This window comes from Orbicella franksi, chromosome 8 (genome assembly GCF_964199315.1).
Source record: "Orbicella franksi chromosome 8, jaOrbFran1.1, whole genome shotgun sequence".
In the NCBI taxonomy this organism is placed as follows: domain Eukaryota; kingdom Metazoa; phylum Cnidaria; class Anthozoa; order Scleractinia; family Merulinidae; genus Orbicella; species Orbicella franksi.
Window position 1 is genome coordinate 7,792,703 of NC_138152.1, and position 21,084 is coordinate 7,813,786.

General features: G+C 39.3%; 3 protein-coding genes and 1 long non-coding RNA gene across 6 annotated transcripts in view; 1 reads left to right on the plus strand and 3 right to left on the minus strand.

The window, feature by feature from the left end:
- Positions 1-2,677, plus strand: part of LOC145495536 (uromodulin-like) — a 47,014-nt gene extending 44,337 nt beyond the window's left edge. For all 3 annotated transcript variants that reach the window (XM_081475178.1, XM_081475177.1, XM_081475179.1), the window contains exons 4-5: positions 635-763; positions 1,828-2,677. In XM_081475178.1, coding sequence (XP_081331304.1) covers positions 635-763; positions 1,828-2,195 — 497 coding nt within the window. In that variant the 3' untranslated portion in view covers positions 2,196-2,677. The remainder of the gene's footprint in view (positions 1-634; positions 764-1,827) is intronic.
- A 94-nt stretch (positions 2,678-2,771) lies between these two features.
- On the minus strand, positions 2,772-5,703 carry LOC145495586 (uncharacterized). The gene is made up of 2 exons (XR_014050450.1): positions 4,671-5,703; positions 2,772-3,407 (listed from the first exon to the last, which is right to left on the minus strand). It is a non-coding gene; the product is annotated as an uncharacterized LOC145495586 (long non-coding RNA).
- Positions 5,704-6,208: 505 nt separating this feature from the next.
- On the minus strand, positions 6,209-7,961 carry LOC145495558 (uncharacterized). Its single transcript, XM_081475200.1, has one exon. The coding sequence runs from the start codon at positions 7,715-7,717 to the stop codon at positions 7,139-7,141; it is 579 nt and encodes a 192-aa protein (XP_081331326.1). The 5' UTR covers positions 7,718-7,961; the 3' UTR covers positions 6,209-7,138.
- A 4,951-nt stretch (positions 7,962-12,912) lies between these two features.
- On the minus strand, positions 12,913-19,918 carry LOC145494143 (uncharacterized). Its single transcript, XM_081473604.1, has 3 exons — positions 19,883-19,918; positions 19,088-19,190; positions 12,913-18,535 (listed from the first exon to the last, which is right to left on the minus strand). The coding sequence occupies exons 1-3, from the start codon at positions 19,916-19,918 to the stop codon at positions 17,505-17,507; spliced, it is 1,170 nt and encodes a 389-aa protein (XP_081329730.1). The 3' UTR covers positions 12,913-17,504.
- Between the last annotated feature and the right edge of the window lie 1,166 nt (positions 19,919-21,084).

Consider the following 21,084-nt stretch of genomic DNA (forward strand, 5'->3'; position numbering starts at 1 on the left):
TTCTAATTAGGGAGCTGAAACCTTCCCTAAATGATAATGTTGGCAGCGAAACACTTTGTCGTTATTAGTTTGCACTTTTAATATGCAAAGTTTTCCCAGCTTCTGTCATTGTTATTGTCAATTACTTATCTAAAATTCAGTTGTTACTCCTATTCTAAACGTTCACTTCTGAAGATGTATGTCGAAACATAGGAAACGCCAAGTTGAATGAATTTTGTTTTCCAACATGCGTTTTATTGTCATGTTTGTCCCCGCAGTTTTTGTGTTATTTCTGAGAAAATAATTTTGAAATCCAAGTTAGTGGATCCAACATGGCCGGCTAAATGACGTCATATGATGTCATAACAACAGAAAAAAAACCAACAACTTATCTTGTACGAATTTTTAAGCAAACCAAGAGATCTCATTATACGTAAAATGAACTTTCCATGTCTTACTACAACGAAAACCCAGAAGGTGCTTCTGTACACCCACTCCTCCCTTGCACTACGGTCAGGCCGGTACGAGAGAGGAAAATAAAGCACAGCATGACTCACAATGCTTAACAGACAGAGTCGGTTTCATAAACCCTTGGGGTGGAAACACAAGAAGATATCATAAAAATATAACTATTAAATCACATTCTATCTCCCAGATATCGATGAGTGTGATGCACAGAGCAACCCATGTGACGCCGTTGCTAACTCTACGTGCAGTAATACGCATGGATCGTACTATTGCCAGTGTAAAGATGGATTCGTAAAGAACGGTGCAACCTGTGAAGGTACAATATAATTTGGTTCATAACATGAGTATCTTTACGTTGCTTAAACTTAGTTACAACCTGTCCGTAAGGAGTTGCTATCCGCTCCATCCCCCATTATGTGTAAGACACACCTCATTTTCGTATTCTCGCTGTTGGACTGGAACTACAATCGTGGACAAAAGTCCTTGGGACACTTATGTAATATAACGAATTATCTGTGTTTTAGAACTGACGTTTGACAAAAAAAACAAAAAAACAAAACAAAAACAAAAACAAAACGCTGCTATATCCTTTAAAAGCGCGTTGCTGTCCCCCCTCCCCACTCAACACAATGTTGAAAATCGGATGAAATTGGAGGTACTAGTTTTCAACATTGTATGGGAGGTGGGGGGCGAGGTTAGGCAGGTGAAGTTGTATTCGCCTCTGGCGTGTGAGCAAAAGCGCCAAAAGAGCAAATTTGTCCCAAGACTTTTGTCCATGATTGTAGCTTGTGACTGCGGCTAATGCGTGGAGTATTTTCAAATGCAAATGACTTTAATCTCCTTTTGATGATATTTCCCCATACGAGCCTCCATTCTAAGCTACAGCCATGGTCACAAGCGTTAGAAATCGTCATTCTTTTCGCATTTTGCCCCTCCCTACCCCTGTGTAATGTTGACATAACACTTTAATCCAATACAAGTTTGCATTATACCATTTTCCAACATTGAAAGGGGGAATGGGGGTGCCGACACTCATTCTGTAGATATTACGGTTACGATTATTTTCCAGCACAATTTTTTAATGGTTGCAGTTCCAGTCCAATACCGAGAATACGATGATGTTCTATTAGTACACCTCTTCCTATTTCACGTGATTTACAGCAATGGAAATTTAGTTCTTTTATGTACTTTTATGCGCCAAACGAAAAATCGGAGAGCATTAAAGACGCTAGAGGTTCTCTCGACTGCGCATCGAGCAACTCTATGATGCACGAATCAATTCTCAATTACGTATTTCATTGATTTACTTTTTTCGTACTTGTTCAAATGTCTTTCTGCGTTTATCGCATATTTATTTACACACTTTTGTATTTTCTTTAGTTGATGGATGTCACTGGCAAAATTACCAAAATCTGACCGATGCAAAAAGACGATATGACTACGAAACACTAGGTGACGGCAAATGTGACAACACCCTCAATGGCTGGTATCGTTTCCAAGGAGCTGCAGGCACAAAAATGGTGACCACATGTCCACAGACGTTCCGTTGTGATACAGCCTATCCTATCTGGTTGAGTGGTGGTCATCCTACAGTAGCTGAGGGTAAAGTCACAAGAAACATCTGTATTAATAAGTCTGCCTGTTGTGACGAATCATTCCCCATCCAAGTAAAGAACTGCAGCTCCTACTACATCTACAAGTTGGGTTACCTATCGAGTTGTCCCGTCCGTTACTGCAGCACTGACTAATCCAGTTTTAAATGACGTTACTGTAAAACCTAGACATTGAGTGACAGCTGTTACGTTTACTTTCTTTTCGATTACTAACAGGCCTGGGTAAAAGAAAAACAAGCAAATGGATCTAGCGAAGGAATTTGCCTAGCATTAGACCTTTTTCGACTAGGCGGTTTGTTGCCCCATTTCAGACCATGTGATGATAGTCTTCAGAATTCTTTCTTTCAAATTTTTAAATTGTTCCGTGTATGTGAATAAGTAATTTTTTACATGGATGAAAGAATAATTCTCTAGAGAATATTACGTGGTCTGTTATGGGAAAACAAACCGCCCAAGCGGAAAAGGTTTATTAAAGGCAATGTTATATTGTGGGATGATGCCTCAATGCTGGACCTTTGAAGACTCAGTTCGACCGTCGCTCACGGCGTACAAGTATTTCTACACAGATTGTTTCATGTTGTGGAAATCATAGGAGATGAGGGGCATAGGGTTAACAATTTTCGGTCAAAATATCTTCTTTACAGCTGGATTTTTTGTTTGTTCTCCATCATTCTTCCGTTTTAGAAGGGGAGAGTGCAAGCTGCGCAGGAATTTTTTTTTTTAATGGATTTTCCTTTTTATTTCCAATTCTATCCTCGCTATACAACTGTAGTACTATAGTACATGTGACTCTACACTCACTCGAGTGATGTCGCGCGGAATGAAATATATCATGTACAACACTTTACTAATAATACTAATTTAGAGACATTCCAAAGATCGTTTCATGTCAAAATTGATAATATTCAGCCTGAGTCGACCATACCAGACTCAAGTTGTTAATCAACCATGTAACCAACGAACGACCAATAAGAACATGCATCAAGCAGTAAGGCTTGTTGTTACATCAAACCGGACGAAATTCCACCTCCATTACAATGTCTCTTGAGAGTTTTTCACCTCTTTTCTTATCATTTGTAGCTGTTCTTTAATATTAAAACTGCGGTAAAAAAAAAGTATGCACCCATTTCTAGATTTTTCCTGAACAATGGCCACTAACTAACCCAACCAAATCCTTTTCCTCAAACCAAGGGTCCAGTTAGAACATTTGAAGTATAAAGAAAATCGTTCAGACTGCTCTGGCATTTTCTATTTCACTATTAATTCCCTCGATGCTAACTGGACGGCATTAGAGCGTGAATTACGTTTTCGTACACCATAAAGGTAAGGGCACAAGCTGGAGTCACCCTGAAAAACAAAAACAAAAAATTATTAATAATAAGGACAGACAGTTGCTAGTTGCTGCTTTGACTGTTTATTGACTTCAGAATTTAGTTTCGAGTTGGCTTGGTTGTTGGTAATATCTTTTTTTCGTTTTTCCTAGTTTTCGTGTTTGTTTGTTTGTTTGTTTATGTTTGTTACTTTGCTTGTTTGTTCCTTTGCTTGTTTTGATGTCTGTTTCCTAATTTGCATGCTTGTTATCTTGTTTTAATGTTTGCTTCTTTCCTTTGTTTGTTTTGTTTTTATTTCCTTTTCCATCTTGCTGCTTTGTTGTCTGTGTTTGCTTGTGACATTTACTTATTTTTGCTTTTTCTTTCACTGGTGTCTTTGTTTCAAGCATTGTTAACCACGTCAAGTGAAAGAGTCGTTGAATTATTGCGCCTTTAAAAAACACGCGAACTCTGAAGCTCAGTCAAAAGTCAACTAAGTTTTTAATTTCTTTTCTTTTTCCGCTGCTCTCAATAATAATGACAAGGAGATAAGGAGATAAGATAAAGAGACCGCTTAATAGCGACAACGGACATTTTTCTGTATCTCAAGTGACAAGTTCATATACAAAGTTGACCGCGTTTTACAAACACTGGTTATCTGAGTACTGCAGATATTATATATTATGCACCAATTCTAATCTGTTAGAAAATGAAAGCTTTTAATTTCACTAAACTTACTATAATAAATGAGTATTGACGCTCTTGCACTTGACTTTAAATTGAGTGCGAGACATTTGTATATTTGTTCTTCAGTTACATAGAGTAAATAGATATTTTGGAAGTAGATTTTAATTGAGTAAATTTTTATGTATATAATTTTAGATAAGATAGGCTTATACTCAATACTTTTTGCCATTTTTTCTGTTACAATAAATTGTAATTTAGAGCGTCCTCAACTAGCTCTGTTAAGCTAAATACATCGGCACTGAGAAATAAAGTTATGATTTATTTACACATCGACAAAACATGTGTTCGCTAAGTCTGTTATGAGAACCCGCTCAATACGGACACCCGAGTAAAGTAGATACATTATCTATTCCACTGTGTTCTACAAAAGCCTACCATGCATGCTGTACTGTGATACCGTCACGCCAGCAAGAATGACCCAAACTGCAATCCTGGTCCCTATTACTGGGATTTGACAACAACGCGGGGAGACGCAAACAAGAATGCATGTTCTCAGACTTTGTGGTAATTGTGGTAATTTGGGATTATTGTATCTGTCAAAAATTCATCTTACCTCAGAACATTAGGAACCAGTCCCTTGTAAAATCCTTTCACCCCTTCGTATCTATAATTTTGAAATGGAACACGAAGGAAGATGCCACGTGAAGACGACAATGATATAACTACAGTGACACGCCTCGCATTACCCAGTCAAGCTTAAGACACCTGCTGGGTTTGAAAAGGTGTCCCTCTGCTGATTCTAACAAGTAACACTAATCATTCTCTACTTCTAAAAGTGTCGCCCCCCGAAGGGGAGGGGGGGGGGGCTACTCCCAACAAAATTGGGTAGGGGTATTCGGCCCGCTTCCCAAAACCCTTACCCTATTTATGACCAAATTCTGCAATATTCACTACCCTATTTATGACCTGACCCTTAACTTAAAACCCTGTTTCAGACCTGCGTGTTGATTAGTTTCCTAGTTCAGACCAATGTTAAATTACTGTAAACATAATTTGTGAAGGGCTTTTGTTAATTTTCTTTTCGATAATGATGAAAAAGTGGCTTCTTCTCAAAAACATACGCATATTAAGGCTAAAGTGCAAAAACCATACCCTATTTATGACCAAAATGGCACGCCGAGCTCGCGCGCTTCCATTTTCGATCATTTCGGAAATGTAGCCTGCAATCCAGGTCTCAGCGGTCTACCGCGCAGCAGCAAGTCGAATTATAAGATGGCGGAATTTGTTGTGGCGGTTCATCGTGTGGTTGACCAGGTTGTTAGTGCGTCTAGTGGCTCAAAGAAGAAATTAACTCAGGAGATTGGTGGAGAACTGATAGAACTGACTAGAGCGGTTGTAAAAAGCATACGTTTGCCCCGGAGAAAGGGTACAAGTTTCACCTTGCTCAACCATCCCGTATGTTATCGAGGGTTATCGAGGTCAGTCGTCCAATGGAACAAAAGCATTGTGCGCAAGTTGAGGCGAAAAACAAATGGCTCAGCTCCTTGGACCGTCAGGTTAAAGCGACATATGTCATTGGGAGTGTTCCTCTGTTTCAAAACCGCTTCACTTACAGAGGAAACTGGTGGCGTGTTGACGAAAAAGAAGAACATCGCGTAGAATGCCTATTGTTCTCGGGACATTTACTTGCAGTCGAATAAAAATTATAGGTCTGTAATATTAGCAGCGAAGCGTAAACAGGGACGCTCTGATTGGTCAAAGATCACGTACGCTTTCCTCCGAAGGGAATACTGCCTTAGCTCATTAACTTGTAAAGGCGGGGCTAAGAAACAAAGGCCTCGAAAGTTATTCTTTATTCTATTGTTTCCGATATCGCGTATTTCAAGCTGGCTATTTCAAGCGTTGGACTTGTAATGGATATTTGCATCCGATTTTTACCATAGGCCATTACAGGTATCCGGGTTTTTCGTACCAACGTCTTTTCGTACCACCCATTTTCGTACCACCTACATACACGTTCGTACATGTTCGTACCACATAAACATACTTTCCAAATAGCACAGATTTAGACTATCTGATAGTCTAAATGAGATTTTAGATGTATAGCATGGTTTTGGTGTGATTTCTTTGCGAAAAGGATATCACAGAAGAAGTTCCGGAGAATAATTATCCACGGAATAACACTCTTATCTTCACGCGAGCGAATTATTCTGTGACAAAAACTTCGAAGATTGTTGTCACACAATAACTCGTTCGCCTCTTCGAAATTTTTCAGTAATTGGCGATGTTTCCCTTACTTTATTCGCCTTGAAATCCCCTAAAACTTTGCTAGGAATAAAAATAATTGTTTCTTTGCTAAAGATCTGGTCTTGAAAGCCGAGCTTCTCAAAAATATCTGACTGATGACACCAGTCTTCACGCTGTTGTTGTCACATAATAACTCGCTGGCCTCTTTGAAGTTTTTCAGTAATTGGCGATGTTTACCTTACTTTATTCGCCTTGAAATCCCCTAAAACTTTGCAAGGAATAAAAAAAATTGTTTCTTTGCTAAAGATCTGGGCTTGAAAGCCGAGTTTCTCAAAAAAATCTGACCGATTGACACGAGTCTTCACGCTGTTGTTGACAATAACTTGCTCGCCTCTTTGAAGTTTTTCAGTAATTGGCGATGTTTACCTTACTTTATTCGCCTTGAAATCCCCTAAAACTTTGCTAGGAATAAAAATAATTGTTTCTTTGCTAAAGATCTGGGCTTGAAAGCCGAGTTTCTCAAAAAAATCTGACCGATTGACACGAGTCTTCACGCTGTTGTTGTCACACAATAACTCGCTGGCCTCTTTGAAGTTTTTCAGTAATTGGCGATGTTTACCTTACTTTATTCGCCTTGAAATCCCCTAAAACTTTGCTAGGAATAAAAATAATTGTTTCTTTGCTAAAGATCTGGTCTTGAAAGCCGAGTTTCTCAAAAAAAATCTGACCGATTGACACGAGTCTTCACGCTGTTGTTGACAATAACTTGCTCGCCTCTTTGAAGTTTTTCAGTAATTGGCGATGTTTACATCACTTTATTCGCCTTGAAATCCCCTAAAACTTTCCCACTTCTGTGTAGTCATTTCCAGAGTGGGCTAGTCTTTGCCGCATCTTATTGTAGAGATCGGCCGCCTTTTCCTCCACAGTCTCGCGAAGGTTGCTATTCTCTTCTATGAGGTGAGCCAAGACGTCTTTTGGTGATTCCGCGATCTCCTCCGGTTTCACTCCCAGCTTAATCCACGTCTCCGCTCGCATCTCTTTCCGTTTCGTCGTGCTTTTGACGTGTTGCGTCTTTCTCCAAAACCGCCTGATGCTTTCGGCCAACGCTTTTCCTACGCGCTCTCCAGCAGATTCTGTCAATCGATAGCCAAGAGGCAGAATACTTAATTGCAGAAGCGCAAACACTGTGTTCGGCTGTCCACAAACTTCTCTCCATCTCCAAAGAGCTTCGCCATTCAGTTGAAATTGAAATATGCCATTGCTTTCATTGACGAACGGAGGTACTATGTTGATCAGCAGGGGATGGATCGGGGTTTCGAAGAGCTCTGAAAAGAGCTCCCGATCACTTACGATTTCGCTTTCCATGTTGATTGAGCAACAGGTTTTCGAATGAATCAGCTGCGCCGACAGCATACTTTTGAAATTCGCGGTAATGAATATTTCAGTTACAGTCAAGTGGTTTTCTTGAATGGGTATTGTTTAGTTTTGACAGCCATTGTTATACAGACGTGTGCTTAAGACAATAGCTCTTCCATCGAAGACGCGCCATTTTCAAATGCAACTCCAACAAGAAGTTTTCAAACTCAAAAAGCTACAGGTTCCTGTGGACCGATTTTCAAATTTGAAACGGATTTTGTTTCAGTAAAAAGCCATCTTTCATTTGCCGTGCGTGAAAATTAGGAAGGCCGGTTTAGATGGTCTGAAAATTGCTTCTGACAACGGTCCCCATACAAAAAATGGCCAATTTTTGCCCATTTTCAAGAGCAAAAAGCTACTCCTTATACCTCATATATCAACTTACTTAACGGCTTAAATTGAAGATTCAACCTTCTTCTTCAAAAAGCCGCGCGTGAAAGTTGAAGTTTTAGCTCCTGGAAACAAGAACAGTAAGTTTTATCAACGCTATTGGGCCAATTTGGACCCTTTCTTCTCTTAATCAGGGCATTTCACGACACGCAAACATTCAAATTTGCCGCTTCGCCGGTCATGAATAATTAATAATGTCCAGGCATTCTACCCGATGACATAGAAGAAATTCAATTCCACAATGAAGAATCCTTCAAAAGATTTCTTTTGGGGTTAGCCAACAAGTACGCGAAATGCATTAAAGAAGATGACATGATGTTTAAAATGGAAAAAGATAACTCTTACAGTAGGGTCATTATTAATCAAGCTCACCCTGCCACCTTTTACTACTCTAAAACACTAGAAATGCTGCAGGTCAAGACCAGATATGGACATTACAAGCGACTGGGGGTGCCTCAGTTTACTTTGAATTGAATGAACAGTGAAGGTTGTTGAGTTAATTGATATCATTATGTTCACAATGTACTTGTGACAAAACATTGACTTGGCTTTTATTGACCTGTAGGTCTATGTAAGATTGTTGTAATACCTGTTCTGTTTATGGTTAGTGTAAGAAGAATCCTGGGGGACTACCATATTTTCCATCTGTTTTATATGGGTCCCCCACCCCCTGGGAAGACAAATGCCCTTTTCAAAAGGTAAGAACGCAATGAATTACCAAGGCACAACATGCTCACTTCCAACAAAGTGGAGGGGGGGGGGGGGGTAGGATAAACAAACGATGACTGCAAAGGAGGCTACAAAATACCGGCTTAAAACAAAAACAGACAAAAAAAAAATCCATGCAGTGCTTTGCATTTTTACTTAACCTTGAGCCCCAGCATCAGGCATCATCTGAATTCTCCATGCCATTCCAGATGAAAAATCTATATAATTATTTTTTCAAGTCCATATGATGAAAAATGATTAGAGAGAATATGCCACTTAATAACTGTACTGTTATGTTAAGTAAGAATGAGTTGGATTCATAAAGATGTTTGGTTGCACAAATGAAAACGACTGGACCACACTTGTCATTAACTTTTATTACCAATGAGGAAATTGACAAGTTACAAACAGTGTTAAATAACACATTTTCAATAACAGTCGACCTTAAGAGTGATATTAATGATTTGTGCTAATTGAAAAAAGGCACAAAACAGTAAGTTTGCAATCAAATAGTAAATGGGACACCCACTGTCCTAATCTCTGAATGATTTGGTCACTTAACATCTTACAACCACTGTCACAGAAACATGAAATCTGTTCTGCACAGATGCTTAAGAGCTCAATAATAGCACAACTTAGAGTTTGCAATTAAGAGGCGCCCTCTGTAATTTTCAACTATGGTCATTTGGACCAGAAAAAAATCAAATTCCTCAAACTTTCTCAGATGAATGGTCTAGATAAGTGATTCACAAAAATATAACTTTCAGTTCAATTCGATTCGTATTTTAGCGCTGGGGCCACCATCTTGGTTTTGCCCCTCTGAGAGGGCTTTCAGCGGCCATTTTAGGGCACATTTTTAACAATTTGCCATACAAAGAAAACGATCTAAATCCGGGTAAAAACCCTTTATTCGAGACAAGCAAATGTTTCTTGTTACATTGAGAGGCTGTTTTGGCAATTTGATCATCACCTGATTTCTCTACAGAATTTTAAATTTCTTCCCTTTCGGACTACTCATGAAGCGCCACAATATAGGCGAAGTTTAAAGGAAAATATCGCCAAAAGTACATCACTTGAGATCCCAAAACTACCCTCCACTTAAAGAGGAATGTCTCACCTGTAAAAACATGCAATAAGATTTTGGGGCAGTTAAAACTGTAAAATGTTAGAAGAAGAAGTTTAAGCTGTGTTTTTGTCAACAAAGACCGCCGTCCTAATTAGCATAATAACATGAAAATAACGATGCACAGAGAAAATAATGATATATTCCACTTACCTCGCGACATGTCGACAACTGGATGTTCCACGATGCCTCGTGTTATATTTCCAGTATGTTTCAGCCACATTTTCGGTGATTAGTGTACGAAATCACTCTCAGACATCGCCACGGTTAAGCAGATCTCAACTCTCCGAAGCCCGCTTCATAACATCTATCAATATTATTTGTCTTTCGCCTCATAAGCCGCTGTTTACAAGAAGTTTAACAATTTGCTCAGATCCTAACTGACCCAGAAGTCTGTTAGCAGCCTTTAAAATCCTCCTCTTAATCGAGGATTCTCATCAAGAACTCGTTTAAGCTCAGTTCTGTTTTGATCTGTTGTGCACCCGCCATCATTCCACAGATTGCGTTACATTTGACAAATGCGCATTCCAACGGGTAGGGGTAGGGTGGGTAGGAAGTGAAAATGTAACCGACATTAAAGCCATTTTACGCATTTCTGTGGCTAAACTAGTTACTGGCTTTCCCAGAATGATTTGAACATGAGCTTCTGCTTGCAGGTATTTTCTAGTTTATTTTTGCAGGGTAGGGGGGGGGGGGGGGAGTCTTGTATTAAAAAAAGAAAAAAGAAAAAAAGAAAACGATAGACAGTACCAGGTCAAAAGGTTATGATCTGTGTATCTTGATCAGCTTTATCAGTTCATCAGTTAGGCCCTATTAGGGGTTTTCAGGATACTGGATATTTGGGTAAAAGATTAACAGGATGCAAGAAATTTAGGAGAAAAATTAATGCGGTAGAGCATGTTTAGATCAGATAAAGCGGGACAGTTGTGTCTTTCGCTGCCGGAAGTGCCATCAAATGTTGCAAAAGACAACAGACTGACGAATAGTGCGCAGGAAGTAATGATAAGCGACGTTTTATTGAAACTTCTTACATTTTCTTAGCCGTGTCACTTTTCCATCAGAAAAGAAAATGCTCAGAAAATTACTGAAGGGCAGTTAAGGACGGTACTTTCTTTTTTAGGCATGGTTTAAACGCCAGGCGCGCGCTTGGGTTGGAACTAGTGACGTAATTAACTACCCTACCAAGCGCGAGACTTAAAAAAAAAATCTATTGTGGCCGAAACAAATTTCGCTCTAAAATTACGAGCCTCTACTAAAACCGGGATTACCAGAAAAGTAACATATCGCTAAGCACTAACTGTGAACGGCTTCCAGCTGAAAAACTACCTTTTATCGTATCCGTAGAAAAAATCATACTAAAATTCGACTGTAGATGGCATAATGCGCGCGCAAAACAACTGCGAGAGACGTCAATGTTTAACTTACTTGGAAAGTAGCAGGAAAAAAAGTAACGGACACCGACAAAGTTTTCGAAAGGCTGAAACAACTCCTTTAATTTTTAACAAAGGGGTGATTACAGCTACATTTTATGGTATGAATTGGAAGTGGCAAGCCTATTCGACAATGCATTAGTTTTTGGCTGTGAGGAAAAGTTATGTAGACTGTATTTTGGCTAAGCCAGAGGAGTGCCGTTGCGACGATTCTGTTATTAAATACATATCAAAAGTGGTTTTTATGTTAAAACTTACCACATAGTTTAAAGATGTTTTTTAATATGTTTAGTTTTCTGCATGTAAAGGCGAACCTTAGGAGAATCTGTGCAGAAGGATCTTTACCTTTTTTTCAGAAAAATGCTACCGTCAGCAGTAGCTAATTATCTCGGAAAAATTGATGACTACCCCCAGTTTTCTTTGTGAATTCTAATAACCCTGGCTAAGATCTACTTTTTCCACGTTTGCTTAATCTGGCGGAAACACGTTTGTATTTTGTAGGCACCATTCGTTATGAGCCTGAGGCACCCCACAACCGCTAATGTCGTTCAGTTCTGTGATGGAGCACAGCTGCATGTCTACACAGGACTAGTTTTCAACCCTATGCAGGGCGCTTTAAAATACCCGCATCTATCAAGCGAAGCACTAATGTTGACCCTTAGCTTTTTAAAGACATAGATGCGTTTAAGGCACACAAGTTGAATGAGTCATTAAAGCAATTGGATGAATTAACCGACACTTGTCAAAAATATCTGTAGCTTGATTCTCAGCGGTTGTTGTGTCTTCTTGGAGGACCTTCGCCTGTCTGTTTCTAAGCTTTGAAGCCATTCTCGAGAGGAAGGATTAAACGTGGCAAGGAGTCAGGAACTCATCACAAGTGAACCGCCTAATTCTGGCCTCACCTTTTGAGCGCCTCATCTTTTGTGCTACAGTAATTGCTTCCACTTTTATGGCCGTTTCCTGACCTGAGAAAAACTTTTCTTGCGCACTGCTTGTCAGTCTGTTGCCTTTCGCAGCATTTGATGGCATTTCGGGCGGCGAAAGACACAATTATAATGCTGAACAAAAAAAAACACAAGGAAGAGGCTTTTTATTGGAGTTCTATCCGTATTCTGTTGGTAATAAATGAAAATTCTCGTCAAAAACTAATGGCTGTCAATGAGATTAGGATAGTTGTTTACAAATATAGTATGGAATGTTGTGCCTCGATCTCTTTGCAGACACAAAGGTTGCCATGTAAGAAATTCGTGTTAAACGGTACAGAATTCGGGACACATTTCATTCTCTGTTTATTTATCCAGCCTCGTCTTTATCTATCTATTCAGTGTAACAAGTGTGGGCTTCGAAATTACTAACAAGGAGCTGCGTTACCTAACCTTAAAACCCCTAAAATCTGGTACAAAACTTTCATATTCCACCGTGATATAAGTACTAAGAGTCCAGAATAAATGCTTATAGCGGTTGACATACATTTATTTCATCCTAAATAGCTGACCATTGTTGAGGCCCCATTGTGGGGGAGTGGGGGGGAGGGTGGGGTGGGGTGTCGGTGTATCCCTTATCCTGTTAATTTTTGTCCTAAATATCTTGTATGCTGTTAAATCCAGCTCAACGATTTCCTCCTCAATTAATGTCCTGTTTTATCTGATCTAAACATGCTCTACCCCATTAATATTTCTCCTAAATTTCTTGCATCCTATTAACTTTTTACCCAAATATCCAGTATCCTGAAAACCCCTAATAGGGCCTCACTGGCCTCAATGATGAACTGATAAAGCTGATCAAGATACACAGATCATAATCTTTTGACCTGGTACTGTCTATCGTTTTCTTTTTTCTTTTTTTTTTTTTTTTTTTAATACACGACTTGCCCCCCGCCCCTCACCTACTCGGCAAAAATAACCTAGAAAATACCTGCAAGCAGAAGCTCATGTTCAAATCATTCTGGGAAAGCCAGTTACTAGTTTAGCCACAGAGATGCGTAAAATGGCTTTAATGTCGGTTACATTTTCACTTCCTACCCACCCTACCCCTACCCGTTGGAGTGCGCATTTGTCAAATGTAACGCAATCTGTGGAATAATGGCGAGTGCATGACAGATCAAAACAGAACTGAGCTTAAACGAGTTCTTGATGAGAATCCTCGATTAAGAGGAGGACTTTAAAGGCTGCTAACAGACTTCTGGGTCAGTTAGGATCTGAGCAAATTGTTAAACTTCTTGTAAACAGCGGCTTATGAGGCGAAAGACAAATAATATTGATAGATGTTATGAAGCGGGCTTCGGAGAGTTGAAATCTGCTTAAAGTGCACCTAACCCCAAAAATTTTTTTTCGCTAGAACGAATCTACTTATTATTTGAAATAGTTCTGCGAAAAAAATTTTGAATTCCGTTAAATCCTCGATTTTCTGTGCCACGACGAAATCTCGAAAATAGCTCCAAAACACCGCCATTTTGTTTCACGACCGAGTTTGAGGAGAATGGGTCCAGCGGCTCTTGTGACGTCTACCCAGGAAGGTTGGATATCTCGTTTCCTCTCATTTCCTTCAGGATGGTGCAATACACATTCGAAAAGTGCGCAGAAACGCGTTCCAGAGGTGCTATCGGCTGTTGCAGCAATATTCCAGATTTAAGGAAAGGTATACTGTACAATTTACTGACGATGATCGGCTAATGGTGCAATAAAGACGTAAACGATGGTTGATTTTGCCGAACCGAAACAAGCGAAATGAATCTGTGAGAACCATTGAAGAACTCTCACTGGAATTTGTTCCGCAGACTTTCGAACGCTATTTTCATAAATTTTCTGCTTAAAGCTAACCAGCAATTTGTAGAAATACTACCTACAACCTATATCTTCCAATCCCGCAGTATTTATAACATAACCGGCAAAGTTGTGTGATCCGGTCATGATCAAGAAGCGTTATACTGATATGTAAATAGATCGCAACTGTGCGCCGCTAACCAACACTTATTTCTCTTTCGATTTAGATGAAAGTCGAAGATTAATCCTCTAGAATTACATGATAAGAAAATTGTTAGACTCACAGAGTTTTTCGAAGGTTTGGAAATCAGCAGTGCGACAAAGATTCTGTGCAATAGCGTGGAAAATATGACCGCGTAACATTATCTGCGGACCGCTTAGGGAACACATCCTTTTCGCTTATCCGACGAATTTCACTGCAAACTTTGAGAATAATTTACATTGGTTATTTGGAGTTACGACTTAAAACGTGTGACAATGTGAAATCGGTAATTGTATGAAATGTTTCCTTCCGGCTTGCTTCCCGCAGCTTCAAAAATACAGGTCCAAACAATACGATTTTCAATCGATCGAAGCCAATGTTTTGGAGGTCATCAAGTCTCGAAAACTGCAACACGTACGTCGCTCTTATAAACATGAAGCATTCAACTGAAAGTAAAACACAAACTGGATTTAACAGAACCTTGATAAAATACATTCTCGGTAAGGACAAATGTAAACGGGCTATAAACACGCGTGGGAATCTTATGTTTAGTTGACGAAATTACCATCCAAAGCAGTCCTTGAGTTTTCTTTCCTGCTTTTCGTTTGCCTGCTCCTCCACTTCGTATCTAGCTTTCCATTCCTAATATACAAGCAGCTCGTCCGCAAAGACGTCTTCCCCGTCGTCGCTTGAAATATTGTAAATTGCTCTCAAAGCTCTAAGCAGTGAGTTCACAGTTGTCGAACGTGCTCGATCGAAGTTTATTTCGGAGCCTTCCGAATCGAAACTTAACTCTGACTCCAGTGACGAAAAAGAAATGATTCTGAGACAAAACTTGGACGTTTTAGTCCCAAAATACATCCGAACGATTAGTTTTGCGTTCTATTTTCTCAAGCAAATACAGAGAGTTGACTGAGGCGCTATTGTGTTTGGTTCCTGGGTAGACGTCATCAGGTACCGCCGCCCCAGACTCCCTAAAACGCGGTCGTGAAACACTTAATCGCGACTTTGAAAGGGCATAGAAAATCGAGGATTCAACCAAATTCAAAAATTTCTTCGCCCAAATGCTTCAAATAAAGTCTAGATTTGTTTTAGCGAAAAAAAAAATTGGGGTTAGGTGCACTTTAACCGTGGCGATGTCTGAGAGTGATTTCGTACACTAATCACCGAAAATGTGGCTGAAACATACTGGAAATATAACACGAGGCATCGTGGAACATCCAGTTGTCGACATGTCGCGAGGTAAGTGGAATATATCATTATTTTCTCTGTGTATCGTTATTTTCATGTTATTATGCTAATTAGGACGGCGGTCTTTGTTGACAAAAACACAGCTTAAACTTCTTCTTCTAACATTTTACAGTTTTAACTGCCCCAAAATCTTATTGCATGTTTTTACAGGTGAGACTCCTCTTTAAGTGGAGGGTAGTTTTGGGATCTCAAGTGATGTACTTTTGGCGATATTTTCCTTTAAACTTCACCTATTTTGTGGCGCTTCATGAGTAGTCCGAAAGGGAAGAAATTTAAAATTCTGTAGAAAAATCAGGTGATGATCAAATTGCCAAAACAGCCTCTCAATGTAACAAGAAACATTTGCTTGTCTCGAATAAAGGGTTTTTACCCGGATTTAGATCGTTTTCTTTGTATGGCAAATTGTTAAAAATGTGCCCTAAAATGGTCGCTGAAAGCTCTCTCAGAGGGGCAAAACCAAGATGGTGGCCCTAGCGCTAAAATACGAATCGAATTGAACTGAAAGTTATATTTTTGTGAATCACTTATCTAGACCATTCATCTGAGAAAGTTTGAGGAATTTGATTTTTTTCTGGTCCAAATGACCATAGTTGAAAATTACAGAGGGCACCTCTTAAATAGTAAATGGGACACCCACTGTCCTAATCTCTGAATGACCGTACAGTGCACTGAAAATGCGGGTAGTAAATTACGATCAATTATTGCAAAACTAGACTAAGTGATTTGGTCACTTAACATCTTACAACCACTGTCACAGAAACATGAAATCTATTCTGCACAGACACTTAAGAGCATTTTCAAACCTTCAGACAGCTCTCCCAAACCTGCTGTAATAGTGACCTCTCTGTAGATATCAGAGGAACACATCTTGCACTTATCTTTATCAGTTTCCTTTGGACACCCACAAAAGCAAAAATTGTCATTGTTGACACATGCTGGGATGTATTGGTCAGTACATTTGGTGTAGCCAGAGTGATGTGGGTCAGCCCTTCTAAGCCAAACATTGGAACAAAATCACGCTTTAGAACAACCTCCCATCTTGTTGGAAGACTAGCATGCTTGGCATATTGTTGTAATCTTACATGCTTAGCTTCTCGGCCTTGCATGCTATTAATGCCTAAACCAACTTTATACTTCTTATACAAGAACTCAGTGTGGCATGGTACAACATATCCTATTGTCTAAACAGTTGGATTAACACTCTGAAGTAGTGTGGAAACAACATTAAAGAACCTTTGACAATGACCTTTCAATGCCATTAAGTCTTCCCCATCTATATTTACCCTTGAAAAAAGTGAAACTGCCCCCCTCAGCTCTAAAGCACAATTTGCAATTGCACAAAGTCTCATTTTGGTTTCAGGTGGATCATCATCACTCTCCAAAGCTGAAACTAGGTACATAAACTTATGGCTAAGTTTCTTACTTTCTTTGCCTGTAAATCTGTAGTCAAAGCTATTTTTTCGACCACTGTTGAGCCATTTTGTCACTTTTTTCATTAGCCTTCCAGCCTTAACTTCTGTTTTGAGTACTGAATGGTACTTGGCAAAAGACGAATTCTCTGGAACATCATTAACATCTTTTCATGAAGAGGGGATGTTGGATTTTTCAAGACTCAAACTCAGTATGGTACTGTGAATAAATTGCCATGCATTGTTGGCATTATGAAGGGGCTCGGCAAGTCCAAGATCAACATATGGACCAATTAAAGGTTCGAATTCCTGCCTTGATTCTTTCCCTCTTATAAAATCAAGAACTTTTGTTCTCCTTGTTGATTCTGCATAAGATGATTGATCAAGCTTTTCCTTGAGCTGTTTCACACCCTCAACCACTTCTAATCTCTTTGCATAAACCCAAGGGTGCCATGTATTTCCTGGCTCAGGTCCAAGTGACCCATTTGTAATGTGTTTGTTAGTTTCATTTACATTACCAAAGAAAAGAAGAAAGCTGCATTACTGAGTTCTCCAGAATACGATGCTAAAAATTTCATGTCTGATGGAAACAATTCAAGTGAAAACTTAACACTGAAATTTCTTATGTGAAAAGTTTTTTCCTTGATGGATTGAAATTCATGAACCAGTTTTTTTGCAAACCTTTTCATGACAATGTGATTTTCTGAGCAGTTGGCTCCTGCCAAAATGAAATTTTCTTTTTCACTGGTAATGTGGGTTCCACTGTTAATAAACGATAGAAGCCACGCTGTGGCTTCATCATCCTTACCAAAAGGTGCTCCGTCGGCATCACATGCCACATGAAAATGATACCTCTCCTCACCAAAATGCATAAGGTGTGAATTTTCACCTAAAGATTCATCAATAAAAATAAAGAGGTCTGCCAGTTCAAGTAAAAGATCAGTAAGCTCTCTATAAGCCCCATTCACATGCTCACTTTCATCTAAGTCATAATACAACTCAGATAGATCATGAACTTTGGCTACATTCCAGTTACTTTTAATATACTGCTTGACTTTATCGCAAGTCAACAGCTTAGGGATCCGTGCACCTTTAAGGAGTTGAATTGCTTTTCTTCGCTTGCTAGTAGTACTACAACACATGAACAAATTGGACCTTATTGCTTTGTACTTTTCCTTACTAAGCAAACCATTACTATAAAGTACTTTTTCACTGCATAGGGAGTTATCATTACAGATTTCAAAGCTTTCAACAGAGGATTTAACAACTGATCCTAGCACTTTATTTACAACTTTGCTGGAATTTGCAACATAATCAATAAGCTGTTTAGGTGAGGCTTTGTTTACTAAAGCAACCCACATGCCATCCAAGGCAGGCTTTTTGTTATCTGAGGTGCCTCCATGAACCTCTCTGCAGCTCTCCAGAGTTTCCTTCTTTCTGCGTCTGCTTGAAATCTCGGTCTTGGGAAATGAAAGTACTTCTGAATTTGTATCACTGATTTGAGTAGGTTCACGCTGCCTTTTAAGTATTTTTCTCTTCCCTGTGGAGAACAAAAGATGTCATTCATTGCATTAATGTTTCCCATAACCGGTAAATTCTAACTTATAGTCACCTCAGGCACACAAGAGAAAAACACCACTTACCTCAATATTATTATTTACCTTGGTCACAGTGTAAGTTGTGAAACTGTGAATGCATAGATTTGATTTTAATTAAAGTTACTGTACATGTAATAAACAGTACAACTTGAGGTTAGCCCATCTTGATCGAAAGTCTTGAATACTAATGAAAAAATAAATACTAAAATACTACATATCCAAAACTTCAACAAATCAAGTTTAAACAATGGAAACCATTATTACCAATTTTGGCAGTTATATCCCCACTTCTGAAGGGCAACTAGGGAGAGAATAGCTATAAACAGAGCCACACACTCTACCTATGTTTTGTTTTTCATTAAAATAGATTTAAATACTGTTTGCCCTGAGAGCTCGTCAAGAGGTCTCACATGTAAACTTGACAGACAATAAATAAATATTAAAAAAAAGTGTTGCCAAGCTGTTCAGAATAAAACAAATGTATATATCCTTACTTATTGTTTCTGGCGCTAGTTGTCGTTTGGTAGAAGATAGTGCAGCTTCTTTCTCTTGAATCCTCTTCAGCTGTGTACAGAGGGCAAGAACATGAGTAGAATTCTATACACAATGATCAGTTATCAACCAAGGCATGTTATTTAGACATACATATCTTGGCAAATGTTTTCAGCACCAAAGACTATAAAATAAAAGTCGGTCATTGGACATTGGCCGTCCATATATTCTCATTTCAATATTTTACCTCCTGGATGCCAAGTTCAGCTTTGTCTTTTCCTTTGAATATGCATCACTGACCCTTCGTTTCTAGGTCAGTAAAAAGTACATCAATAAGAAACTCAGATAAAATAATTAAATGACCATTGCTGTCCTGCAATATATATGCCTATCGAGTGCCAAATTGCCTGGTCTGTGTGAAAATCATGATAAAGATTGAGATGTTGGGGGAATTTAACGAGAGAAAATGTGTCCTTTGTAGTGTTATGGCTAGAGGATTAAGGCCTGCTAAAGCTGTCTACATCATTTGAAACACGATTCATTAAAAATCTCCTTGGGAATTTTCCATCATGGGTCCATCATGCTTTGCCAAGTTCCAGGAATGGGGGCATTTGAATCCCTATTATGAGCATAAAGTGCTGCATTTGAACATCAGCAGCAGCCAGCAGGAACAACTCAAAAAATTAGAATGCCTCAGGTGGGGAAGGGGGAAGGGGGAAGGGGGGCATGTGGAAGTTCTGAATTGCTCAGTACTTTAATATGGTTGCAATCAAGCTTCTCGAGAAAAAAAAAGTTACAGCATCTTCTTCAGTGTCCCAGGAAAAATAAGACATTAACTTTGCATAAGTCTGTCACTGTAGACACATAAATTCATGAGACTGACCTCATCCAAAACGGGACTGGGTCTAATTTTCGGCGAGGTCGGACGTCTTCTGAAGCGCTCCGTCTTCAAAGCAAATGTAATCCTCCTAGGGAGCCCGAGAGCTGAGAAAATGGCAGATGAACAACAAGCAACCAAGGAAAGCTCCACTCGCAAAAGAAGAAAACGAAGTAAAGGCTCGCAAACTGATAATGAGGACTGCGAGATAGAATATTGCCACGGCTGTACAAACATGGCGGAATCACTCGCCGAGATTAACAGCAAACTTGACAAGGCCTTAACCTGCATCGGAGAAATGGAAGTACTCAAACAAAAACAAGAAAACCTGGAGAAAAAGAACAAGGAGCTAGAAGATAGCCTGAGTTTTGCCCATACTTCAATTGAAGAGCTACAAAAGAACCTGGCTACTCAAGAACTTGCCATCAACGAGCTAAACAAAAGTGTGATCTCATTAACAAAACAAGCTAACGAAGAAAAGCAACGAGCCATCAAGCTTGAAAGTCACAGTCGGCGAAATAATCTCAATTTCTTCAATCTACCTGAGCAAAAGAATGAATCGGCAGAAAAACCTGAAAAAATCTTGAGAAAGTTCATGGAGGAAAACCTCAAAATAAGCAAATAAGATGCAAGCGAGATTTATTTGGAGCGCGTTCACCGCGTCGGAAAACCAGCTAATACCTCAGATGAAAAACCTAGACCACTTATTGCAAAATTTTCCTTTTACAAAGACAAGGAGTTTGTCTTATCTCGGGCAAAATATCTTAAAGGAACTGATTTCGCTGTGGCATGCGATTTCCCGAAAGAAATCGTCGACAAGAGAAAAGCACTTGTCCCGATTCTTAAAGACGCAAAGAAGAAAGGTCAAGACGCAAAACTCATCTTCGACAAACTGTACATCAATGGACAAGTATACACTCCAACCGAATCGCTATAGTCCTTCCAACGGAGCTAACGTAAGATATATTTTTTTTCTCTTCTCTTGTTTCTCTGGGTTCCTTGCTCAGCCAAGCCCAGTTTAAAGGTTAGTTTGTAGATCTCGCTAATGTTTGTCTACAGAGGTCTACTTAAATACCGAGCAGCATGTGCTCTCTTCATGTTATGTTCAGTCCCCACGTTCGA